This window comes from Suncus etruscus, chromosome 4 (genome assembly GCF_024139225.1).
Source record: "Suncus etruscus isolate mSunEtr1 chromosome 4, mSunEtr1.pri.cur, whole genome shotgun sequence".
NCBI lineage: Eukaryota > Metazoa > Chordata > Mammalia > Eulipotyphla > Soricidae > Suncus > Suncus etruscus.
Window position 1 is genome coordinate 1,538,021 of NC_064851.1, and position 26,631 is coordinate 1,564,651.

General features: G+C 57.4%; 2 protein-coding genes and 1 pseudogene across 2 annotated transcripts; 1 reads left to right on the plus strand and 2 right to left on the minus strand.

Moving 5' to 3' along the window:
- Nucleotides 1-2,400: 2,400 nt before the first annotated feature.
- Nucleotides 2,401-12,648, minus strand: TTC38 (tetratricopeptide repeat domain 38). Its single transcript, XM_049771616.1, has 14 exons — nt 12,561-12,648; nt 11,985-12,062; nt 10,333-10,414; nt 9,442-9,613; nt 8,165-8,338; nt 7,598-7,673; nt 6,353-6,472; nt 6,183-6,242; nt 5,436-5,474; nt 5,045-5,126; nt 4,342-4,507; nt 4,087-4,246; nt 3,429-3,502; nt 2,401-2,512 (listed from the first exon to the last, which is right to left on the minus strand). Exons 1-14 carry the CDS (start codon nt 12,591-12,593, stop codon nt 2,419-2,421), a joined length of 1,410 nt encoding a protein of 469 aa, XP_049627573.1. The 5' UTR covers nt 12,594-12,648; the 3' UTR covers nt 2,401-2,418.
- A 4,934-nt stretch (nt 12,649-17,582) lies between these two features.
- LOC126008197 (uncharacterized) lies at nt 17,583-17,784 on the minus strand (annotated as a pseudogene).
- A 465-nt stretch (nt 17,785-18,249) lies between these two features.
- PKDREJ (polycystin family receptor for egg jelly) lies at nt 18,250-25,963 on the plus strand. Its single transcript, XM_049771511.1, has 3 exons — nt 18,250-18,255; nt 19,280-23,652; nt 23,695-25,963. Exons 1-3 carry the CDS (start codon nt 18,250-18,252, stop codon nt 25,922-25,924), a joined length of 6,609 nt encoding a protein of 2,202 aa, XP_049627468.1. The 3' UTR covers nt 25,925-25,963.
- The last annotated feature ends 668 nt before the right edge of the window (nt 25,964-26,631 follow it).

Here is a 26,631-nt window from a genome sequence, read left to right on the forward strand (position 1 = left end):
CTCGCTCCGAGCCCAGCCCGGCCGACTGGGCCTCCCGGTGCCAGGTCGCTCGCTGCAAGGGGAAAGCGCAGAGGTGAGTGGGGGGCAGCCCAGGAACCCCACGATGCAGACACGGGACGGCCCCGAACACCCCAACTCCAGGCCCCGCCCCAGCCCCTAGCCCCCAGCCCCCAGCCCAGGCCCAGGCCCAGGCCCACCGCCCTCCAGGCCGGCCAGGTCCGCACCGCACGACCCGGACCCAACGGCCTGGGAAGGTTTAAAAAGCGGCGCGCGCAGCCGATTGGCCGGTTCGAAGGGCGACGCGGCGTCGCCGGCCCGGGGCATCCTGGGAGTTGTAGTTCGGGCTCGCCCAGGCGCCTGCGCACTGCCCGTCTGCCTGGCGGCCGAGCCAGGGTGGGCTCATGCGCGATACGCCGACTCCTGGGCGTGCCGCCGAGCTCCTGCTGCCCGTGGTCCCCTGCCAGGGTCCCGGTCTCGGCGGCCCGGGAGGCGGTGGAGACGGCTCAGGGGAAGAGCAAGTGGGAGAGGCCGGGGTGCCAGCCCGCGGGACCACCTCTGCCGCTCTGGGACCTGGCTGGAGAAGCTGCAGGCTTCGGCCTGGGTGCACCCGATGATGCTGCCGGCCCTCTGGACGAGGTGACCGGGCCTGCCCTGGGCGTGGGGACGTTTGTCCTGAAAGCAAAGAAGCCAAGCTGGTGGGCCGGAGAGAGAGCATGGAGGTAGGCGTTGGCCTTGCATGCAGAAGGTCGGTGGTTCGAATCCCGGCATCCCATATATCTCCCGAGCCTGCCAGGGGCGATTTCTGAGCGTGGAGCCAAGAGGAACCCCTGAGCGCTGCAGGGTGTGACCCCAAAAAACAAAACAAACAAAAATAAGAATCCAAGCTGGTGCTCCCCGGATGAGATGTTATGCAGATGCCAGGGAGGAAGCGTGCACGGCATGGACCCCAGCTTCTCCTGGGGTGTGGGGGTGCCTGCCAGGACACCCCCAGCCGAGGCTGAAGTTGGCTTTTGAGCCTCAGAGGTGTGAGGATGTGACAGCTTTGGGGTGAAATCTATGGGACACAGGCTGGGTAAGCGGGTCCCCTGGCTTCACACTGTGTACCCCATCAACCAATGCTGTTGGGATCCCCCCACGTGGTCAGCTCCCCCATTGGATAGTGGCTCCGTTGTTGCTGGCCCCAGCCAGGACCTGGAGAGAGTCTTCGTGCACCTTGCAGGGATGTGCTGGGTACTCCCCTTCCCTACAGGGTCCTCCTTTTCTGCTGGAGTTTCCTTCCTGGGCTATCCTCTGTTGGGTCTTTTGGGGACCCAGTTACTGGGCAGCAAGCACAGGGCCCAGCTAAGCTCACATCCAGGGTCAGGGCGAAGCAGTTGGGCACCTCAGCCGCATGTCCACTGGGTCCATGAACCCAGATGGTCCATGTCCATCTTGGGTGATGGCTCCAGCCCCCTTCCTGACCTCATGTTCACAGACAGGCAGTCCTGGCTCTTAACCAGGGCTTGTGGCCACTGATAAAGCATCAGCATGTCCCCCTCGTCTTGGCCACCCCTCACTGAGCTTCACCACTCCCTGCCTTCACTCTGGGGTGGACAGGACACTGGACCAATGGGGGTCTCAGGTGGGATTCAGGGGCAGGAGCAGGACCTGGAATGGGGAGCTTGGCTGAGCTGGGCCTTGCTGGGTCCTAGTCGGTGAGAGGTAAGGCCTGGGCCAGGGGTGCTGCCAGGCTATTTGGGGCTGTCAGGGAAATGGCTCAGGACAGTACACCCTTGAACATCTGACTGGGATGTTTCTTTTGGGGGCTCTCTGCCAGGCCCCAGTTCAGGCCCGACAACAAGAGACAGCAAAGACACCAGTGAAGTATCAGATTTTATTTCCAGTAGGCCAGAGGAATTCCAGCCCCCCAGTACATCACTCTCAACCCTCCAGGAAGAGGGTTCCAGCCACCTCCATAGGGTCCTAGCAGCCGCAGGGCACAGAGTTTTGGTTTGGGTGGGGGCCGTCTGGGCTCACTCAGTTCCCAGGGCCTGGAGGAGTGTGTGGAGGTGACAGAGAAAACTGCACCCTTGGGCCCTCTTCACAAGACTCCAAACAGCCCCAAAGCCTCCTCGAGGCAGAAAGGACACCCCATAAGGCGAGCACAGCTTAGTGGGCTGTGCCAAAGGCAGGGGGTGGGCTCCTGGAGCCGGCAAGGACAGAGGGGCCACACGTGGCATGACCCAGGACCAATGAGGCAGCAACTACAGACCTAGAAGAGTGGAGAAAGACCCGGCAGAGACTCATTCGTGTGGCATGGAAAGGGGGTGCCTCAGAGGGCTGGCTGGTGCAAGACACACCTGCCTGGACCCACCCACCCCCAGCCTTCCTTCCAGGCTTGGAAACCTGGAGAAAATGCAGCGGGAAGCCAAGGCTGGGTCACTGCAGGAGGTGGACGGCTGAGGCCCTACGAAGGAGACGCTCGGTCAGGGGCGAGTTGGGCTTCAGGGCATCCCGCTCCAGCAGCAGGCTCCTGTGAGGACAGACAGACAGACAGATGGACAATCGGCCTGGGTCTGAGTCGAGATCTGTGGCCCAGCCCTGGAGAACACAGACTTTGGGGCTGGCACCTGCCTGGGGTGGAAGGGTGTCAACCCCTCCCAGGGCAAAGTGCTAGTATTCCCTGATAGTCAGACCTGCTCACTTGTGGGAGGGGTCTGTGGTTGCTAATAAAAGGAATGCCTCAGGGGTGTAAGAAAGAAGTTTGGAGATTCGAGGAAGAAGCGGCTGGGGAGTTGGCAACATGGAGGCATAGGCTACAGGTTGAGACCAGGGCGGCTGAAATCGGCTGCCTGAAAGGTTAGGATAGAAGCCACATATGTGGCCTATAATGAATAAAGCTTCATGTCTCTCCTGAAACCTGACTGCCTGTGGATCATTTCCTCGTCACCACCCTGAACACTGGAGGGGCTTGCAGGCCTCACTCTCCATCCACAACCATCCAGGACTCTCTAATGCAGGGGTCCTCAAACTTTTTCAACAGGGGGCCAGTTCACTGTCCCTCAGACCATTGGAGGGTCTGACTCTAGTAAAAACAAAACTTAGGAATGAATTCTTATGCACACTGCATAGATCTTATTTTGCAATGAAGAAACAAAACAGATACAAATGCAATATGTGGCCCGCGGGCCATAGTTTGAGGACCACTGCTCTAATGAATATAGGGGGGTCCTGGGCAGTTGGGCCTGACGAGGTTTTCTTGGGGGGCGTCTACCCACCCTCTGGGCCTGGCCCCGGCCTCCCCGACCTGGTTCCCTCTGCTCCAGGGTCACTGCGTGGGACGTCCAGTGGGGATTCCACACAGGGAGAGGCGCAGAGCTGCCAGAGATGGGCAGAGGGGCGCTGGGGCCAGGGAGCAGCTGGCCAGGGGCCCTGCGCAGAGCACTCACCGCGCCACGTTGCGGTGCGGCCCCTCCGTGCACTTGAGAGCCGCGTGGATCAGCAGCTGGTTGAATATGTCTCTCTGCAAGGGCAAGGAAAGTGGGTGGTGGGCGTGTGGGCGGGGCGGGAGCTGCCTTTCTGCGAGGGGATTGGGCAATGCGGGTTTGTGGGCGGGGCAAAAAGTGACAGGAGGGCGGGGGGGGGGTGAGACCTGCCTCTACTATCGGATTGGTCAGTGTAGGGCTGTGGGCGGAGCGAGACTCGTGTCCCTGGAAAGGGATTGGGCAGAGGGTGGAAGTAGGCGGAGCGTGCAAGGGATTGGACAGTGGTGGGCTGTGGGCGGGACAACACCCAGTGTCTCTGGAAAGGGATTGGGCAGTTGGGGACTGTGGGCGGGACGAAACCAGTGTCCCTGGAAGGGGATTGGACAGAGGGCGGCGGTGGGTGGGGTTTGAGACCAGCATCTCTGGAAGGGGATTGGGCAAAAGGTGGAAGTAGGCGGGGCAAGAGGCCAGCACCCCTGCAAAGCGATTGGATAGTGGCAGCCGTGGGCGGGGCGAGACTAGTGTCTCTGAAAGGGATTGGGCAGAGGGCGGTGGTGGGCGGGGCCCGCACCCAGCGTCCGTGCCAAGCGATTGGCCCGTGGCGGGCATGGGCGGGGCTCACCTGCGCGTTGCTGCCGCCGATCTGCACGACGCGGTAGCGGATGGGCAGCAGCAGGTCGAGCACGCGGTCGGGGCGGCCGCTCTGCGCCTCCACCAGGGCCTGGCACAGGGGCAGCCCCACGGTCCGCGCCAGGCGCAGCTGGCAGCTCTCCCCCGGGGACCTGCGGGCCGAGACCGAGACGGCGCCGTCAGCGCCGGGATCCCCCTCGGCCCGCCCGCGCAGCGCCCACCCGGCCGCGGCCGCCGATCGCCGTACTCGCTGGCCTCCCGCAGCGTGCTCAGCAGCTCCTGCGTGGTCCCCGCGTCGCCCGCGCCCAGCGAGGCCATGAGGAAGTGCGCGTCGTTGAACAGCAGCGCGTGGTCACGCGTGTGCTTCTGGGTCACGGGCAGGACGTCCAGCCACCGGGCGCCCACGGGGACCCCTGCGAGGGCGGCACGGCACGGGCACGGGCATGGGCCAGGCCCTGGCAGGCCCCGGAGGCCCGATCCAGCAGCCTTCCTCGCCTGTCTCCCCGCAGGCCCTCGGCCTGCACCCCCAGCAGTCACCCCCAGACGCGGAAGTCTCCAGGCCTGCTGGAACCATCGCACTGACCCCTTGGGCTGGGTCCCGACTGCCCCTCATAGAGGGGCTCAAGGGGAGATGGGTGGGCTCACCAGCAGAGGAGGCCGGAACCCCCAAAGCTGTGTGTGTCCTTGCCCAGGCTCCCCGCAGTGCATGGGGCAAGTGGGGACAACCATCAGTGTGAAACCCTGGGGTTGAGCGATTCTCTACTCCATGCTAGGAGCAGAGGCAGCCCCTTGGCCAGTGGTGCCCCAGTGCCCTGCCACATGGCAGTAGGCTGAGAAAGAAACAGCCCTACGAGGCTGGCTACACAGGATTTCTGGGAGGAAGGACAGCCAGGGGCAGCAGTAATTGCTGCCCCAGGCACCCCACCCCCTGAGGAAAAGACACCCCCCACCTTCCATCTGCAGCCGGTAGAGCATGGAGCAGCTGTCCACCACGTCCAGCATAGCCCCACTTTTCTGCAAGCTGGGGAGGATCTGGAAGAGAAGGGGGGGTGTCTGAGGGGTCCTCCAAATCCAGGTGTTGGCTATGGTGCCAGCAGGAAGCATCCCAACCCTGCCCTACCTCAGCTGTCCAGCCTTGGAGGAAGGCTGCCGGGCACTGGGCTATGAGAGGCTATGTATCACCACTGTGGGTCCCAGAACCACACTTGGCCACAGAGAAGGGGAGTGAGGACAGCCAGAGGTCCCAGAGGTACCCTGCTTAGCCCAGGCCCTTGGGGAGAGTCAGACACACACCCCTCCCAGCCACCCACGGGACCTGGGCAGGGCCAAAGCTAAACTTACGTGGGTGTCGTAAATGGTCAAGGCCGCTTCATACTCGCCCTGCAAAGCCAAGTTCTGAGATAAGGGCAGAGAAGGGTACAGAGACAGGCCTGGCGTGATGGTCCTGGGGGGGGGGGGGGCAGGGATAGAGGCTAGGGGACTCTCAGGGAACACACTTCATTCCTCTTCTTCAGTTTGGGCCCTGTGTCCACACGCCCAACAGGCCTCAGCCCTGTGTGCTTCTTAGGGACAAGCCAGAGCCCCTAATTTCTCCTGGTCACTGCAGCACAGGACCCAGTGCCACCACCCTATAGCTGTTCCCACTGAGGTGAACCCTCAGTCAGGTGACCAGCCCCCTCAGTGCATCGGCTGACATGCCCTCGAGCCTGCTATCACAGAGCACAGTCCACAGGGCATCATCCCTGAACTGGCATGCAGAGACACTGACTGGCTCTTGAAGCTGGCCTGATTACACCCGTGTGGGAGGCCATGCCCCAAGTCCCAGAAAGCGAGTAGCACCCCTGCCCCAGGCCATCCCAACACGGAGGCAGAGAGATTGAGAGATAGCACAGTGGTAGAGCTTTCGCTTTGCATGCAGCCGACCCAGGACAAACCTAGCATCCCATATGGTTCCCTGAGCCTGCCAGGAGCAATTTCTGAGTACAGAGCCAGGAGTAACCCCTGAGTGCTGCTGAGGGTGGCCCAAAACCAAATCAAAACAAACAAACAAACAAAAAATAACACGGAGACAGAGAAATGTTACATCACCTTCTCGATCAGGTACAAGGCCCAGTGCCAATAGTTATGGCAGGCGAGCATGTCCGAGTCCTGCAGAGACAAGGAGAGGAGCAGAGAGCTTGGCGGCCTGGGACAAGAACCACGGCCACATAGCTCACCCTGTGGCCGGGAAGCCTGAATGCCAGGCCTGGGCTTGGTACCTTCCAATTTTGCTCTGAGCGCCCCATAAAGTCCAGGCCCGCCTGCACCTCGGCTTTCATCTCGTGGATATGGGCGACTGTATGCACCGACCACGCATCGGTAGGGTTCAGTGTCAGCGCCTGCAGTGCACAGGGAGGGGGACCCCTCAGTTAGGGTCTGCGCTTTGTGTGTGTGTGTGTGTGTGGTGGTGGTGGTGGTGGTGGTGGTGGTGGTGGTGAAGGATGGAGCGAGCAGGAGTTGAATGACCCGCCGAATGACATTGAGCCATCAGGCCAAATGACCTGCTGCAAGACATAGCTGAGGGCCACGCTGCCACTGCAGGCACTACTACAGCTGCTCAGGAGCACCTGACCTGCGTCCCCAGAGGATGGACAGGGCAGCAACTCAGGGGGTCCCTCAAGTCTCACAGTAGACAGCCCGAGTCCAGAGTCACTCCTAGCCTCATAGACACGGAGGGGAGTCCCTCCAGATGCCCTGGCCTGGCGCTACCCACCTTCCTCTCCTGGATTTCTAGGGGCAGTAGGCGCTCCTCCTACAGGAGCACCCACTGCTGAGCTCTGGCCCACAGAGCCTGTGCTGCCAGCTCAAACCTGGAGTTGGGGATTTGGCAAGAGCTGGTTGGGGCAACGCAGCCTGGCTGGGAGATGGGTAGTTGGGGAGGGCAGAGTCTGTGAACAAAACAGGTCCAAGGACAGTAGGTTCCTGGCCTGGGGTGCTGCTCAAAGCTGTGTCAAGAACAGCTTCTACCCTGGCCCTTCACCTAGGTATGTGGTGCCAGGTGAGCAAAGGTGTGAGATGAGCTTGAGCATCCACTGAGAACTCCCAGCAAGCCCATGCTGGGACATCGCAGGGCTCCCCCACTTCCCTGGGCCTCAGTTTCCTGGGGGGAAGAGGACTCTGAGGACCAAAGCTGCCGTGACATGGGACAGCCCTCACGTGGCACCGGGGCCTGGCCGGCCACCAGCTGCTGCCCACCCTGGCCCAGCTCCTGAGGGTGACACACAGCAGTGAACCCACCAGAGTGATCGGGCAGGAGGGCATGTGCTGGGCACGTGCTAGTGGGACCTTACCAGCCCCAAACCCTTTTCCACTGTCCTCTGCAGATGGGCCAGTGTCCCGGCTCCTGTCTCAGAGTCCCCTGGACGAGGAGTGGATCCAGGACCGGGTCCCCCATCCCGGGAGGAGGCTTGGCTTGCTCTGGCCACAGTGGCAAGCGGGCCTGGAGACGGTGAGTGGTCACTGACCTCCTTGGCTAGCTTTTCCGCCTGGTCATACAAGTTGGTCTCCATCAGCCCAAAGGAATAGATTCCTTTCACGTAGCTGTAGAGAGAGACATGAGCTGGCATATCCCCGTGTCACGCCTGCGCTCAGATACACAGACGTGTGCATTGACACATGGATATATACCCACAGAAACAGACATGCACACTCACTGAAACATATGTACAGATATGCACACACACATATAGACACAGAGACGCGCACACAGAAATTCTACAAAACGTGGGACTGGAGAGACAGACATGGGTTAGATGCTGTTCTCCCTCCCACCCGTGGGGAAGGCCCCTCCCCTCTGGCCCCCTATGTGAGAGGAGCAAGTCCCTTGTTCTGTGCCCTTAGTGGCCAGGCTAATCTCTCATGGGCTCTGTCCCCTCATGGTGACCCTGTGCCTGGAGCACAACCGAGAGGACAGCGTCCAGGCTTGGGGCTCCCGGGAATCAAGCTGAGGAGTCAGCCATGTATTGTGGCCACGACTGAGACAGACTGCAGCCAGATCCTGGGAAGGGCCCGGGGGTCTGGGCGGTGCCCACCTGCTCAGGGGGACGGAAGCTGTCCAGAAGGGGTAGACGCGTGCCACTGAGTCCCGCATCTGCTCCTGGTAGCCCAAATAGAAGTAGGTATCGTGGACAAACTTCAGGGCCAGCATGTCAGTGGGGTGGTCCCGAAGAATCTGCTCCCAGAACTCGCAAGCTTCTGGAAAGTTCCTGGAAAGCCAGCCCGGGTTCTAATTTCTCATGGCATGTCAGCACAAAAGGGGTTAATTCAGCTGCCTTGGGGTAAGGCAATCTCAGTGGGAGCGTGGCTGGAGCGGGAGATCAGGGCGGGGAGTGGCGGGGAGCAGAGCGGTGGGGAGCGGAGCGGTGGGGATCAGGAAACCCAAACAGGTCAGACAAGTACAAGTAGTAGCCCTGTGGGAATCAGTGTCCTGGCAAGGTCTTAGGAGGTCCCCAGAACCTGCAGGCCCTGAGCTCAGGTCACCAGGTTTTGCGGGGCCAAACCAGGAGCTAGGAAGCTCAGAGGTGCTCATAGGCCATGCTGGGGTCTGACTCAGGAGTGTTTATTCGTTTTGTTTTTTATTGGTTTGGTGGTCACACTGAGCAGTGCACAGGGGTCACTCCTGACTCTGCACTCTGGAATCACTCAGGGAGGTGCTCAGGGGACCATATGGGATCCTGGGGAATAAACCTGAATTGGCCACTTGCAAGGCAAGCACCCTAACCATTTTACTATAGCTCTGACCCCATCCAGGAGTGTTTTTTTTTTTAAATGAAAATGTTTTATTTTGTTTTTATTTGGGGAGGTGGGGTAGTTTGTTGCTGTTGTTTTTTGGTTGTTGTTTTTTTTTTGGGGGGGGGCATACCCGACCCTATAGATGCCAGGGTTCGAACCCAGGTCTGCCATGTGCAAGGCCAGCGCCCTCCCTGCCCATGGAAGGTAGTGCATCCTGTTGCTTTTTTTTTTTTTTTTTTTTGTGGTTTTTGGGTCACACCCGGCAGTGCTCAGGGGTTATTCCTGGCTCCAGGCTCAGAAATTGCTCCTGGCAGGCACAGGGAACCACATGGGGCGCCGGGATTCGAACCGATGACCTCCTGCATGAAAGGCAAACGCCTTACCTCCATGCTATCTCTCCGGCCCCCGCATCCTGTTGCTTTTGTTTTTAGTGACACAAACTAAAACCACCTCAATGTGTGAGACTGGACTGGAAAATGGGGTCTCTAAGTGGGGTCCGGCTAGCCAAGCCCTGTCTTGATGCCTGGCTCTGTAGGCAAAGTCACAGACAGGGCAGGGCATTCGGGCACCCGCTCACCCCTTGGCGAAGCTCTCCACCGCAGACACGTGCAGTCGCTCCCGAGGGGTCAGCGTCTGGCCCTGTGCTGTGGCCACCATAGTCCTCACGGCTTGCGCCAGCTCCGGGTCCATCCGCACGGAGCTCCCGGTGCCAATCAGCATGAGCCCAGTGTTGAGGACGTGACCCATGGCTGCGGGAAGAAAAGAGACGCTGCTGGGGCAGCCCAGGACTCAACCTGGCCCCACCGTGGGGTCCCTCAGAGCACCCTGCAGCCCCCCTTGCTCTGCTGTTTTCTTTTTTCTTTTGGTTTTTGGGCCACACCCGGCGTTGCTCAGGGGTTACTCCTGGCTGTCTGCTCAGAAATAGCTCCTGGCAAGCTCGGGGGACCATATGGGACACCGGGATTCGAACCAACCACCTTTGGTTCTGGATCGGCTGCTTGCAAGGCAAACACCGCTGTGCTATTTCTCCGGGCCCTCTGCTGTTTTCTGAGGGCCTGCCGGCACCTCCTTCCTCTTGGCAGGGGAACTGGGCTGGGCTCAGCCTCAGCTGCTCTGCTGTGCTCAGAGTCTGGAGGCTCAAGGGTGGGGAATCCTGAGTCAGCCCCACTGTGTGTGTGTTTGCAGAACTGAGCATCCCTGAGCCTGGGCCAAGACAGCATCCACCGACAGGCCTCTGGGCCACAGCAGAATCTGGGGTGGGGGAAAAGTCAGCCCTGCTCTGAGCCTTAAAACCAGCCCCTTCTAAGGCTCTGGGGAACTCTGGGCTCTTGGTCAAAGGGGCCCTCTCCACCCCAGCACAGCCAGACTGTGGAACCCCTGCTCTGGGTCTGGGGTGGTTCGGGCCCAAGTCCCAGGTGAGGAGGCAGAGGCGGCTGGAACCCCTGGGTGCGGGGACGGTGTGGCTTACCAAAGCCGGGATCGGCAGCCTTGATCTTGGACAGGCAGCCCTCAATGCCACCCAGGCTCTTGTCATTGGTCCATTTCACGTACTAAAATGAAATGGGGGCACAGGCTGGTGTGTGGACTGCCTAGGGGCACTTCCTCCAGGGTCCCTGTTATCATTCTGGAAGGTTCCGATTGATCTCTGGGTTGTGATTCAGAGAAACCAGCTCGTGTGTGCTCTGATAAGACTTGGTACGCACAGTCCCCAAACTGTCCTGCGGGATGATTGTTTTGGGCACTGTGTGGCCCCAACAACTGCCCAGAGGAGGCCCTGGAGGTCACAGTGGTGCCCAGAGCAGCAGCACTTGTCCAGGCCTGAGCGCAGAAGCGTCTACCAGTGGTCCTCAAACTATGGCCCGTGGGCCACATATTGTATTTGCATCTGTTTTGTTTCTTCATTGCAAAATAAGATATATGCAGTGTGCATAAGAATTCGTTCATAAGTTTTATTTTTACTAGAGTCAGACCCTCCAATGGTCCGAGGGACAGTGAACTGGCCCCTTGTTTAAAAAGTTTGAGGACCCCTGGAGCCTACACAGACAGAGGGATAGGGCTGGGACCGGGTCCGAACTGAGCTCAGGCTGCAGGTTCCACACTGAAAATCTAGAAGGAGCAGGAGGCATAGACTCGAGTGCAAATGCAGGCCAGGTACATGTAGACACATGGCACATAGGTAGGCATGTGGGTATGAAGACAGACACGTGCACACACTCATACAGACACACACAGAGACACACACAGACACAGATGATCTCATTCACACAAACACAATCGACACCTTACAGCCACACACAAATACACTCACAGACACACAGACACAGAGATACACTCACACAGACACACAGTCACTCACCCCACATGTAGTCCCATGGATTCATTCGTGCATTTTCATCCTCATCCACACAGATACATACATGCACACAAACACACATGATGCACATGGTTGAACAGGGAAAGGGGGTTTCCCCTGGCACTCAGGAATTGCGTGGAACCGTCCCCAGCTGGGGGGAGCTGATGTCACCCCAGCAGAGACTTGACCTCCCAGAGGAGAGGCATGGCCAGTCCAAGGGGTGTGCAGGGCAGGCTCAGGCTGGTGAGGAGCTCAGGGGCTCACAGCCAAGTTCCGCAATTCTAGAAGCTTCCATCCGCACCTGCTGCTCAGTTTCCACAGTGTGTGCGGGCCCAGGTAAGCCCACGATGGCCCTATGTCCGGTGCCCACCAGCAGCACTCGGAACCTGTTGTCCCACCTGGCAAAGCTGTCAGGCCTCACATCCCACACCAGAGCAGGGTTAGAAATGATGGGGATGCCATGGGGGTTCTACTTGGATAGGCCCCATGAGCCTCTTCTTGAAATGGGGGGGGGGGGCCACACACTCGACACTTTGCTTCTGCGGGCTCACTGCCATAGCCTACTCATTGCCAAGACACGGTACCCAGGAAGACGCCCAGAGCAGGGAGCTCCCCAGATGCCCAACCTGCCGACTGCGAACCTGCAAAGCTCCTCCGACCCCCAGCGGTGGCTGTGGCTGTGGCTGTGGTCCAAGGGGCTCTGTAGCCTGGCCGGTGTGTGCCAGCCCGTACCCCCGTGAGCACAGCCCCATGCCATAATACCATACCTGGGTCAGGGTGGCATCAAACAGCTTGCAGGCCTCGTTGCTGGTGGTCGAGAGCGGCAGCCCTGCGTCCTTCCAGGCCTGCACAGGGACAGACTGGGCTCAGGCAGGGGCAGGTAGCCCTCAACACACAGTGGTACACGCCCATGTGCATATACACTGGATCACACACAGAGATGCCCACAGACACACAGAGACACACGGGTGTACACATAAACACATACACACACACGTGACACCCCAGTCCCCAGCTTAGGTGGACTCTGGGCAAAGTCCCAGGATTGATTCCTTCCCTCTGAGCCCAGCGGGTGGAGGTGGGACGGGGCAGGGTGCAGGGTGCAGGTTCAGGGGAGCCCTGAGTCCCAGGCGCTGGCCGGGGCGGGTCTGCCCACCCCCTGCCCACCCCTGCCCACCCACCCAGTGTGCGTCCACCCCAGGGCGCACTCCCAAAGCTCCAGACTGCCAGCAGCCCGTGCCTGTGCCTGCTTGGTGACCCGGAGGGGCAGCAGGGGCTGGGCGCGGGGTGGTGATCACGGTCCGAGGCGGGGCAGGGGCGGCGGCCGGTGCCCACTGACCTACCTGGCAATCGCGGAGTGGTGCGGTCCCGTCCATGGCGCAAACGGTGCGATCCACTGAGGTCGGGCTCTGGTCTAGGACTTCTGGCAGGGCCGAGGCTTAGGGAAGGGGCGTGATCAAGAGATGAGGGGCGTGGCTACGCTGTGAAGGGGGCGTGGCGTCGAGGCAGGACCGCTCGGCGCAACGGCGTGGGGGCGGAGCCTTCGCTCAAAGGGCGTTGCCTCGCCTCTAGTGGGCGTGGCTTCAGGTCGGAGGGGCGGGGCTCGACGACGCTCTCTCATTGGTCGGCTCCGGACACACCCCCGGCCGCGGAGTCCCGGGTGCGGCGGCCGCCAGGGACCGTTCCCAGGGCGCTGGGGTGGAGACGGACGGTTGCACCGCGGCCCTGGGGGCTCCTGCGCGGCTTCTCCAGCAGCGCCCTGGGCCATCGGGGGTGCTCAGGATTCAGTCCTATTTCCTCTACCCCCGAATGACCTTCTGGGGGGCTCCGGGGCCTAAAGGGTCTGCTGGGGATTGAACCCCAACCTCTAAGTCACTTTTCTTTTTTCTTTTCTTTTCTTTTTTTTTTTTTTTTTTTTGCCCACACCCGGCGGTGCTCAGGGGTCACTCCTGGCTGTGTGCTCAGAAATAGCTCCTGGCAGGCACAGGAGACCATATGGGACACCGGGATTCGAACCAACCACCTTTGGTCCTGGATCGGCTGCTTGCAAGGCAAACGCCGCTGTGCTATCTCTCAGGGCCCCTAAGTCACTTTTCATGATTTGCTTTTGCTTTTCTTTTTTCTTTTTGTTTTTGTTTTTGGTCACACCCGGCAGCGCTCAGGGGTTCCTCCTAGCTCTAGGCTCAGAAATCGCTCCTGGCAAGCTAGGGGATGTCGGGATTCGAACCACCGACCTTCTGATTGCAAAGCAAATGCCCTACCTCCATGCTATCTCTCCCGCCCCTTCTTTCCTTTGTTTGGTCTTTGGTCCATAGCCAAAAGCGCTCGGGGGTTACTCCTGGTTCTGCACTCAGAAATTATTCCTGGCAGGCTTGGGGGACCCTGTGGGATTCTGGGGATCAAAGCTGGGTTGCCTGCTTGCAAGGCAAAGGCAAATGTCTACCCCCTGTGCTGTCGCTCCGGCCCCATTATTGCATATATTTTTTATTTTATTTATTGTAAAGATTGTTTTACATAAACAATTGTTATTTTAAAAGCCACTCACGATACTGGAACAACAGCACAATGGGTTAGGGCAGTTGCCTTGCATGCAGCCAACCCGTGTTTGATCCCCGGCATCCCATGTGTGTGTCCCCCACCTCCCTCCCCAACCTGCCATCATCACAGGAATCTTTTAAAGTTTGGTTACTATCAGTTGCTTTTAAACGGCCCCTGCACACATAGCTGCACCCCAAACTGTTGCCCTGGACCCAGAAATGCTTCGGAGTATTCCCACAGGATCCTGCCAATATCATCTTCTCCTCTCAAGTTCTGCCAGCACCCACAGCCTCCAGCTTCTTTATGTGCTTTGATAAAAAAAACTCCCCCAATATGGGCCGGAGTGAGAGCACAGCGGTAGAGTGTTTACCTTGCACACAGCCAACCCAGGACAGACCTAGGTTTGATCTCCGGCATCCCATATGGTCCCCCAAGTCTTCAAGGAGTGATTTCTTTTTTCTTTTTTTGTTTCTTTTGGGTCACACCTAGCAGCGCCCAGGAGTTACTCCTGGTTCTACGCTCAGAAATAACTCCTGACTGGCTCAGGGGATCATATGGGATGCCAGGGTTCAAACCACCGTCCTGCATGCAAGGCAAACACCCTATCTCCATGCTATCTTGTCTGCCCCATGACTTTCAAAGTGTTCACTTGCAAAAATTGCTCATGCGTCCAGCATGGGGCTTGAACCCACAGCCCTGACATTAAGAATCTCATGCTCTGGGGTTCGGCAGGCCTCCGCCATGCCAGAGGCCTTCTTAACCAGGCCTGGGGGTGGGGTGTGGGACTTGGGTGACCCCAGCACTCCTCTACCGCCTTGCTCCAGATCTCCAGGGCTTTCCAGGGCCACATGCCTGGGCAAGCCAGCAAGGTGGGTCCCTTGGCAGAGCTTGAAGGTACCCTAGGCTTTCCCCCATTCCCCACTCGGCTCCTTAGGGAGGGGCTGGGTGGGGGCCCTGAACTTCCAGCCTCCCAGCTTCTTGAAGCAGTCACTGGTAATCTCTTACCAGTCTATATTTTCAAAACTGCTCGGGGGCGCATTAACAGTACTCACTATCATTGAATTATGTATTTATGTATGCAGAATGTCCATTTTGTACTCTGCCCTTTTGCAGACACCTACAAAAATCATTTTTCTCTTTAACTCTCTCACCCCCTATCATTACTCCACATTTACCCTTTTTAACTTAAGTACTGTAGAGTCCTAAGTCACAGACCAAGTGGTGTCCTGGATTTAACACCCCCCCCAACTATTCCAAAAGGTATAAAAAGGACACGTATGTCTTTTCTTTTTCTTTCTTTTTTTCTTTTTTCTTTTATTTTGCCCCACCTCCCCAGCCCACGTATGTCTTTTCAGCATTTTATGTGTTTTCTTTGACGGCTATAACTCTTGCTGAATATTTTCTTATACAGTGATGATTCCCCCCTCCCCCCCTTTTTTTATCTTTTCTTCTCTTTGTGAACTGTTCAATAGGGAATTTGGTGAAAGAGTCCCTCAGTTTAATGCTTATGTTTGAACCAAGTCATGGGTATTGTTGGATGTGTTCTTATGCCCCCATATACTCTGATATCCCATGTGGCTTTATTTCTTGTTTGCATAGGCACATTAAAATGGGAAAATACTAAATATACAAATAAGTTCTTATCTAATAGAGAGGGGAACACACAAATCTTGTAGTACAATGGAACCTTACACCCTGAACATTGACATAAAGGCCTGGCACAGGCCTCAGAAGAATGGGCATTCTCCATCCACCCCTGATCTAGAGAAGACATCTACAAAACATCCAAGGTTGTCTATAACATCACCTGGAGGCAATCCACTACCAGGGAAGACCCTACTGTGGCTCTGACATCGACCTACTCAAAAGAGACTTCCCTTAACACTGAGAAGACTTAACAAGAACAATGACCTGCTTACCAGACAGAGCTTTCTGTATTGCCCCTTAATTGTGAGGTGAAACTAGAGGATACTCCACACCAGCCTGACTTCAATATAGGATGTGCAGATTCCAGGATCTTTAATACAGAAACCTGATGCCAACAATAGAGACTGTGTGTGTAAAGGAAAAGTTTCCCCTGGGTTTGCTAACTGCCCTGATCACCTACCCCCTTTCACAATTCTGGGAACTTAAGTTTTCCCTGAGTTTTCTGACTGCCCTGATCACTCACCCCCCTTCACAATTGTGGGAACTTGTAGACCCAGTTATAGTTTAACTTTCTTTCTGTTCCTACATGGTTTTAACCTGGTCATGTTAACCCTGTAAGCTTGCACCTGCACCTTGCAAAAATGTGATTGAGCAAATGCCAGATGTCATGTACTTCCTAAAACAAATCAATCTACTATACCTTTCTATTGTTTGAAATACTATATACAGCTTGTAAGCTCATGGCTCAGGGCTGGCAGTTTCTAGCTTATGCTGGATTCTAGCTCAGCCCCTGCATATGCTTGAAATAAACCCCCTGCTTTTGCATGAGACTGTGGTCTTGGTGTCTTTGAACAGCACATCATTCTCCTGGACATAACACGTGAAAAATAAAACTGTATTGGCACTACAGACCATGACTTGGATTGAATAAACTAGTTTGCCTGGAGCCTAGAATTGGTCTTATGCCAGGAAACTTCAGGGGTAGGGTCTCCTTGTATTTAGACCAAGGCTTTTCCTTTCCATGTCCCCCATATTTTGGTGGGCCTATGCAAACAATATTTGCCACTATAGCACCGTTCTTACTGTGCTCTTTTGACTCTAACCCTTAAAAAAAAACCCTTAAACTTTTGATGTTAACTTAAACTAATATGCATGTGCATGAAATACTATGCCTTCAATGTTTAAGGAGTCACATAAATCTCATGACTTTAGATTGCTTTGTGTACTGCTAAGAAATGTTATAATGTACTACAATCGGGGGACTTGTGGACAAAGTAATTGTACATGGGTTCTTCCTTATTTTTCTTAATGTTCTTTGACTATAAGTTCAATATTTAGGCATCAGCAAGGGGATTTCTTTTGAGAACTCTGTTCATGGGCGATTGTCCTTCCACTGTAACTTTACCTTCTCCTCTTTGCATCATTGTTCTCATAATTAAAAATAAAAAAAAATAAAAAAAAAGTCTCATGCTCTACCGACTGAGCTAGCCAGGCAGCTGCAGCCAAGAGCAATTTCTGAGCACAGAGCCACGAGTAAGCCCTGAGCACCACGGGGTGTGGCCCCAAACCAAACCAAACCAAAACCCTCCTCAAATACACACACCCTTAGGTGAGAGAGATACTTCAGGTTGCTTGATCCTCCTCACTGTTCCCCTGAGCACAGAGCTAAGAAGAAATAAGTCCTGAGCACCAGCAGGTGTGATCTGCCCCCCCAAATAAATCTCCCTCACCCCCATTACACACCTGATACCCAAAGCAAGTGTTAAGAGCAGATCAGGTTCTCTTCTTTAAAAGTGCTTTTTTATTTGTTTTGGTTTTGGGTCATTTTGGATCCCCTTTACTCCTTTGTTGGTTGGTTGTGTATCCAAAGAGCTCCCAGAATGAGAAATTGATTCCCATCCCCTATCCCCTTGTGGGGGGAGGTCTTGGTAATATTTATCCGCAGCAAATAATCCACACAGACAGAAGGGCAAAGGGGTAAGAAGGTCGGACGCAGAGTCCTTTGTCAGCCTACCACCAGCTCCAAAAAAAAAAAAACAACAACCTGGAGCCAGCCAGTAAATTCTGCCAAAAGACCCTGAACACCTCGCTCTCAAACTATTTATTCGGCTCTTCACAGTGCCCCTACTTGGAAGGTCAAGGTGGGACAACAGGAAAAGAATAATTTTTTTTTCTTTTTTACCACTCAAACTGCATCCTCTCCCTCTACCCCTTCCAAAGGAAGGGAAGAACAATCATCAATGGCCAAAGGCAGTCACAGAAGCAACACCTAGAGCCGGCTTCACGCTCAGGAGAGGACGCTCTGGCTCCTCCTCAAGGCTTCGGGTGCTAGAAACTTCTCTAGTTACATACTATAGAAATAATCCCTGAAAGTATAGTCTTGCAAAGAATAATCTTATGGAAATGTTTTCATATAAAACAGGTCATACCTAGCTCTGTGTTTGGGTATCACCCCGGCAGGTTCATGAAACCAGATGTCCGGGGTCAAACCTGGAGGTTATCTGTGTGCAAAGCTGTGCTATCATTTCTGTCCCCAGAGTGGCTGTCTTTTACATCAGAGATTTTGACATGGTCACAAACATGGCATGAAAATATTTGCTTTTATTTATCTAAGAAAGAGAGTAGACCTTAAAACTCGTAGGGCGATAAGCTGTGTTATCGCACTTGGAACCAGTTTCTTTCTTTGTTCATGGTCCTTGCATTGTCCAAAAGACAGCCAAAGAAAACAATATGGAAACTGGATTTTGGTCAATATTTAAAACTGTTCTGTATAAGAAAAACTACACAATGGGAGAAATATCTGCTAATTACATATTGGGAAAGCTTAGTGTAAAGAACTCACCCAACATGTGGGTAAAGTGACAAAAATATCAATTTTAAAATGAGTAAAGGGTGGGGTAGGGAGGATGGAAAGAAAAGACAGTGGTAGAGCACTTGCCTTGCGTGTGGCTGGCCCTGGGTTTGATTCCTGGCACCTCATATGATCTCAGCACTACCAGGAGTGATTCAAGGCCTGCAAATAAACACTTAAGAGTGAGAAAACAGGATAGAAAACACTAGAAAGGGAGGCTCAGGCAGCACAGATGTACAATTCGAACAGCTGGCCTCCTACCAAGCAGGACCTCAAAGATAGCTCTGGACAGCTTCTGCCTAAAAGGCAGAATGAACCTGAATTAAACTCCTGCATCTAAGCTTCAAGCGAAAGGTTTTTTGTTTTGTTTTGTTTTGGTTTGGTTTCTGGACCACACCTGGTGATGCTCAGGGGTTACTTCTAGCTATGTGCTCAGAAATTGCTCCTGGCTTGGGAGACCATATGGGATGCCGGGGGATCAAACCGCGTCTGCCCTAGGCTAGTGCGCACAAGGCAGATGCCTTACCACTTGCGCCACCACTCCGGCCCGAGAAAGTTAAAAAAAAAAAAAAAAGAATCAGTCCACTTTGTTAGTTATAAAAACACAGAAGGTGGATGGACAGGCACGGATGAATGGAGCAGAGCAGGGAGGGCTTCCATCTCTGGCATCCCATAGGGCACCCTGAGACTGCCGGGAGTGATTTCTGAGTGCAGTGCCAGGGTAGTCCCTGTGTGGCCCAAAAGCCAAAACCAAGGCAATGAACTGTCCTCCCTAAAATGGACTCGCCCTCCTCCCCTAAAATGAAGGCTTCCTCCTCCTCTCCCCCCTCTTACCTCACAACTGAGTTGTTCCTGCCCCACTGCAGAGAGTCCTGCCACGTTGGAGAAATGGGGTGTGTGTGATGGTGGGAGGGTCAGCCCATCTGCACCCCCAGGTGGGTTTAGACAGGGCAGGGCTCCACCCCTCACTCTCAGCCCCTGCCCAGGCTTTTCGGGTAACCAGTGCCCCCAATATCTGCCCCCCAGTCCCTAGTGCCTCTTGCCTCGCCCCAACCTCAGTCTGGTCCTGGGGTCCCACCTCCCAGCTTCCCTCACGGCTGGGTCCCCCGGGTCCCCGTGACCCCGGCATCCTGGACCGCACCCCCTCGTGACCTCGTGACCCCGAGGCCCCCGGTGGCGGCCGTTGGACTAGCGCCCTGTCCCAGCTGGACGGCGGAGGGCGCCATGTGGCCTGGACCTGCGCTTCTGTTCCCCAGCTTAGTCCTGGGCCTCCTCCCCGCACCCCGGACGCCCCAAGGGGCGCCGCCTGCAGCCCCCCAGCACCCGCCTGAGCCGGGGACCCCGATCCCCCCGCGGGACGGCCCGGAGGGCGTCGGAGACGGAGACCAGGTCCCCGCGCGCGCCCCGACCGCGCCCTCGCCCAGTGAGCTCGGCGCCCCGTGCGCCCTCCGTGCGCCCCTGCGCGCAGACAACGCGACCCGGAGATCCGCGGCCCTCTGGGCCAGCCGGGCCCGCCAGAAACGCGCGGCCTGCAACGTCCAGCACCTGAAGATCACCTCGGACCATGGCCCGTCCCCGCTGCAGGTGCACCGCAAGCTGGGGGTGACTCTGGACGCCAGGGTGCGCCTCGACTGCCCACAGGCCGTTGTCCACGTGGAGAAATGGCAGGTGCTGCCCGTGCAGAACACGAGGGGCCCCCACGACTGGAGCAAGTCTCTGAAGGTCAACCTGGAGTTGGGCACCAACGGGTGGATCCTCATCATCCCCAGCAACTTCTTAGCGCCCGGCACCTACGCCTTCAACTACTCTCTGAGCCTCCTGAGAGACGAACAACTTCTCCTGCAAGTGTCCGACTGCTTCTACATCACCTTCGTGCGGAACCCCCTGAGCGCCATCATCACGGGGCCCCCGACGCTGTCGGTGTCGTTCATGGGCCAGCTGGTCCTCAACGGCTCCTTGTCCTCGGACCCCGACGCCAGTGACCCTCAGGCTGGTCTGCATTTTTTCTGGTTCTGCACCATCATCCAGGGCCGTCGCCAGAATGGCCATTGTGTGCCAGGCCGGTCTCAGCTGTGGTGGGCCTCCCAGGGGCCGGTTCTGACCTTCCAGCCGGGAACCCTCAGGGGCAACAGCAGGTACCTGTTCACATTGATGGTGCAGAAGGGAAGCAGGAACGCCTCGGCTGAGAAAATCGTCCAGGTCGGGGCAGGCCCGGTCCCGATCAGCTACATCGCCTGCCTGGAAAACTGTCGCCCGTTCCCCCTGGTTTCCAACACGCTCTCTCTGTTTCTCAACTGTACCCAGTGCTCCGACCGTGACGTCTACAGATGGTCCCTCAGAAGCTCGGGACTGTTCCAAGATATTCCATTCGATTGGTCAAAGCAGACCACCACTGGGAGGAACACACCCTACCTGTCCCTGAAAGCTTTCGCTATGCAGGACCTCCCAGAAGCCACTTATCAGCTGCAGGTGCAGCTCAGCACCTGGGGTGGCCAGGAGGTTCGCCGGTGGCACATCTTCGCCATCAATCACCCCCCAGAGGTTGGCCAGTGCGTCGTGGATCCCGCCCAAGGCATCGAGCTGTTCACAGAATTTGTCGTCCGCTGCTCAGATTTCCAGGACAAGAACAGCCCCCTGACGTATAAAATTGTAGTCTTGGATCTGCACGGTTTTGGAGAGATCAGCTCCCTCAAGGAGAACCTTCTGGGAGCTATCCTGTACCTGGGTCACATGTCCACCACTCCCGCCACCTTCCTCCCCAGGGGGGACGCGGCTGATGGAGATTCTCTGACGCTCTACGCTCAGGTCTCCGACTCCCTGGGTGCCTTCTCCCAGCTGACGTTTCAGGCCACGGTGCACAAGACCACCAACACCTTCTCGTCGAAGGCTCTCCTGCAGCGTCTGTACAGTCTTACCACAGCGCCCAACTCATCCTTCATTGATTTGGTCAGCAGGAAGAACTTCCTGGCCGCCGGCTACCTGCTCTACCTGGCCACCTGTGTGCTCAATCACATGCAGGACGAGCTGGCACTGCAGGCAAACCTAGCCAGCCTCCACCTGGACCTGATCAACCTGTCATTCCTGCTGCCCCTGGTCACCATAGAGGATATCAGCCAGGTGATTGTGCTGGTCACCAAGCTGACCAAGAAGGTGGCCGAGTTCACACGGCTGGCCCAGAAACGGTTGGCCCTGAAGATCTGGCAGAACAGCCGGGCCCTGCAGCTTCACAGCACAATTAAGGGTAACCAGGTGGACATGGTGTGTACAGGTGTCCTCACCGCCCTGTCCAACCTCCTGGCCTACACCAGCTACTACGAGGTGGTGGAGGAGCCACTCTATGTCCTGCAGGGCCTGGTGGACACCGTCATGGCCAGGAAGGTGCCGGGCAATGAGACCACCGTAATGAGGAGTGCCGGCGTCAACATCTACATCCGCAAGACGCTGAGAGCAGAAATCAGCAGCCTGTGTGAGGAGTCGGCTGGGCCCTGCTTCCAGCCCATGCTGACTGAGAGCAGCGTCCAGGCGGTGCCCAGCAGCTCCCCAGTCTCCGCGATGTTCTGTGTGTTTGCCACCGACCCCTTCGCCTGGCTCACCTACCCCGAGCTCAGCTCAGTCCAGGTGGGGGGCTTCGAAGTGACTGGGACGTCGGAGAATGGGGACGAGGTGAACGTCATCCCCGACGTGGCGGATGTGTTTCTGCTACGCCGGAACCTGAGTGCTGGCCTCTTCCCCCTCACCGTGGGGCCCACGAGGAAGCCTGGGTGGTCCTCGGAGAGCTGGAGGACCACCACGGGGGCCTTCAGCTTCCAGGTGGAAGGCACCACGCGGGAGGTCCTGGTGTACATCCTGACAGAGGTGACGGTGGTTTTCACTGCCACTTTGTATGCTGGCCACCAGGTCTCTGCCGCCGCTCATGTCGCCACCTTCCTGGTGCCCCCTGACCTCCCACCCGTGGCCAACCAGAGCAGCCTCTTCGACCCGGCCTGCCCCGTGCAGTCGCCCCGGGTGCTCTGCCTGTCCCCATCCCTGCTGCAGCTGGTCACCGAGAAGAACCCTGCATCCGAGACGCACCTGGTTGTGGTGCTGCAGGCCCCACGCTTTGTCACCCACCCCAATGACCAGCTGGTGAGTGTCGCGGTGCTGCGCCTGAGCTGCCTGGACATGGACGGGGACGGCCTCGACGAGTGGCGGGAACACGCGTGCGTGCTGGGGCCCAGGACCACGTGGGCGCGGGTACACTGCGTGTGCCGGTCCAGGCTCAGCCGCTCCCGGCGCCAGTCCAACTTCATCAAGTTGGCCGGGCAGCAGCTCAAGACCCACTTCCTGACCTCGCGGGTGCTGGTGACCCCCAACTTCGTGGACCTCCGCTTCGAGGTCATCAAGACCATCCCCCAGAACCCTGTGACCCTCTTCACCATCCTCTTCATCATGCTCGTCTACGTGGTCTTCGCTTTCTGGGCCTTGCACCGTGACGAGACGGACCAGTACCTGCGGGACCACGTGGTCGTGCTTCCCGACAACGACCCGAATGACACCATGTGCTACCTCCTCACCTTCTTCACCGGCAGCCGCTGTTGTGCCGGCACCAGCGCAGACGTCTTCGTGCAGCTGCGGGGCTCCGAGGCCACCAGCGACGTGCACTGCCTGAGCCACCCTCAGATCAAGAGTCTGTACCGCGGCAGCATCAACACCTTCCTGCTGACGACGCCCACAGTCCTGGGCGACATCCAGTCCCTCCGCGTTTGGCACAACAACGAGGGCCTGGCGCCCAGCTGGTACCTGAGCAGGGTCAAGGTGGAAAGCCTCTTCAGCCGGCGCATCTGGCTCTTCTTGTGCCGCCAGTGGCTGTCAGTGGACACCGTCCTGGAAGTGACCCTCACCCCCATGCCCCCCGATGCCCCCCTGGAACGCAAGGACTATTTCCTCATCGACTACGGGCAGAGCCTGGGCACCGAACACTCTTGGTTCTCCGTCTTCGTCGGCGTGGTCAGCAACTCCTTTAACCGGCTGCAGCGGCTGTCCTGCTGCGTGGCCTCGCTGCTGTCCACGCTCGTCTGCAACATCATGTTTTTTAACCTCAACCCAGAGGGCCCCGACAACCCCACGACTCTGCACTACGTCCAGTCCATGGTCATCGGCATGCAGAGCAACCTCATCACCTTCCCGGCCCAGCTGGCCATCACCTCCTTGTTCACCTACTCTCAGAAGCGGCCGGATGCCACGTTGGAGGATGTGGAGACGCAAAAGCAGGCCGCGCCGGCCGAGCAGGGCCACTGGGAGGAGCGGCTGGAGGCCTGGTATACCCGGGAGACTGCCAAGGCACCCAAGAAGCCAGCCAGGAAGATGGTTGACAAGTCGCAGGATAAGGCAAGCCCGCCACCCCCCGAGGCCATTCCCCAGCAACAGGTATCTCAGAAACAAACACCTCAGAAACACCTCAGGTCCACACCCCAGAAACACACCAAGTCCTTGAAATCCTTGAGCAAGCCCCAGGACTCCATCCTGGCCAACAGGAACGTCAGCAACGCCAATGTCCAAGGGACGTCCCAGGATCCCAAGAGCGCAGCGGCCGCCTCCGAGGACCTGGAGCCCCCCAAGAAGAAGTTCCGGATTGTCCTGCCCACGTGGTGCGTGCTTGTCGCCTGGCTGCTAGTGTTCCTCGTCATCAGCGTCTCCTCCTTCTTTATTGTCTTCTACGGGCTGACCTACGGCTATGAGAAGTCCCTGGAGTGGCTCTTCGCTTCCTTCTGTTCCTTCTGCCAGTCCGTGCTCCTGATCCAACCAATCAAGCTCTTGCTGGCCACGGGCTACAGGACCAACCAGCCCAAGTACTGCAAGAACTTGTCATGGACCAGCAACTACCAGTACATAGAGATCAACCTGCCTGGCAGGAGCCTGAAACCGAAGGAGGCCGAGATGCTGCACCAGGACCTGGTCCAGCTGCGCCATTCTCGCATGTACCAGCCGCTTACAGCCGACGAGATCAGGATCTTCCAGCGGCGCCGGCGGCTACGGCGGCGGGCACTGCGCTTTCTCAGCTACGTGCTCATGCACCTCGTCTTCCTGGCCCTGCTTCTCACCCTGGCCGCCGTGCTGCGCCACGCTGACAGTTATGAGCACCATCGTTTCCTCCGAGACCGCTTCTCTGAGGGCCTGGACACGGTGACCAAGCTGCCCGATGTCTACCAGTGGCTCCATCGGGTGGCTCTGCCCTTGCTCCACAGTGACCAGCACCCTACCTTCTTGCCTGACAGCTCCTGCAAGATCCTGGGCCTCCCACTCCTGAGACAAGTGCGGGCAGTGCCTGGAGCCAAGCATTGCCCGGCTGCCCGGAAACTGGCGCCCAACCCAAACCAGGGGGACCTACATTGTCACCCCGAGTACGGCGTCGACCCCGAGGACGTCAGGAACTACTCGAGGACTTGGAGTGACGCCTCGGCCCTGAAGGACGAAGCATTCATGTACCGGCAGCCCACGAAGGGCTGGACCTATGCAACCGTGGGACTCCTGAACAGCTATGGCCCAGGCGGCTACGCCGTCCACTTGCACCCCAGCGAGCAGCGCTCCAACTCCACGCTGCGGCTTGTGGTGCTCCGTGCGGGCAACTGGCTGGACGAGAGGACATGGGCTGTGTTCCTGGAGCTGAGTATGCTGAGCCCCGACGCCGGCCTCCTCTGCAGCCTGTCGGTTCTGTTCGAGGCCTCACAGCTGGGGGTCGTGAACACGAGCCTCTCCCTGCACGCCTTTGCGTTGGCTGACTGGAACCCCACCACGTCTGCCGAAGTCTACCTGTACGTGGCCCTCCTCACCTTCTTTGTGGCCTACGTCGCAGATGAGGCGTTCGTCGTGTGGCATGAGCGGGCCACCTACCTGCTCAGTGCCTACAACTGCCTCAACCTGGTTCTCAAGTGCCTCTTCGCGGTGGGGATCAAGCTCTTCTTGGAGAAACACCTCCTGGCCACCCGCCTGATCCGTGCCAGCCTGGCTCACCCAGCCGAGTTCGTGCCCTTCCATGCTGTAGCTCAGGTTGACTACTCCCTGCGGGTGGTCCTGGGCTTCCTGGTTTTCCTCGCCATCCTTAAGAGCCTCCGGTATGCCCGTGTCTTCTACACCGTGCGTCTGGTACAGCGTGCCATCCAGGTGGCCATGCTGGGCATCTGCCACATGGCGCTAGTCGGGGCTGTGTTTCTGCTGGTCTATGTGGTCTTCGGCTGCCTGGTGTTCGGCCAGCACGAATGGAGCTACAGCAGCCTGGTGCGTGCCATGCAGACCACACTCACCTACTGCGTGGCGGCCTTTGGTAGCACCACTTTTCACAGCAGTCGCCTGATGGGCCTACTCTTCCTGGCTGCCTTTGTGCTGCTCATGATCTGTATCCTTGTCAACTTGTTCCAGGTCGTCATTCTGTCCACCTACAAGGCCATGAAACAGCCGGTGTTCGAGGAGCTGTCGGACGAGGCCGAGGCCGCAGCATACCTGCACCGCAAACTGCGGAAGCTGGTGGCCTTTGTGCTGTGCCAGCGCGAGGCCGAGGGCGAGGGCGAGGACTCCCTGGAGCCCAAGTTCTTCGAGGACATGGTGTACGGGCAGCCGCTGAAGACGGACCGCCGCTACCTGGGCCTGAAGACGCGAACCATGAAGGGGAAGAAGATGGTTTACCTGGTGGCTTGATCGACAGGTGTTTCCTGAGTTTTCAGACAGGGTTCTGGTTTTGGGGCTTGGCCACTGTCTTCCCTGTGGGCAGTCCCACTTGGCTCAGAAATACACCCATTCTTGTGAATGTGGAAGGGGATGTTGGGGAGATTTGGAAGGGCACAGCTTGCAGTCCTGGCAGTTCAGAGGGTTGGAGAAGACCCCCACCCCCAGATCAGGGAGGGAACACCTGGCCCCCCCAACTCTGCCAGTAGAGCATTGCCTTGTTCTGTGCTCTCATTCAATTCTACTTGGGGGGGCTCCCTTTATAGACCAAGTGCCCCCCAAGCCCCACAATGCAGCTGAACAAGGCTAGAGAGGCTGGTGGGGGGTGCCACAGTCAAACCCCAACTTTGAGCACAGTGAGGGGGTGAAATTAAGCGAAATGTGGTGCTGCTTTGGCTCTGGGCTGAGGGGGTCACTTTCAAGCATGGGGGGAGGTCTCACACTCAGCGGGTCTTTCGGGTGTTTATGGGGGTGGGTTTTGGGCAATTGAAGAGGTTGGGTGTTTGGTTTGGGTGACTCGAGGATTTATTTGGCAGCAGCACGAGGGCGAGGGTCATTCTGCTCTGGGGTGGTGATGCCTCTTCCACAGTGAAGATTAAAGGTGAAATTCCTGCAGCAGATGTGCCCTGATTCTGGGATGAAGGATGCAGCGACCAGGCGCGGAGAAGGGGCTGCAAATC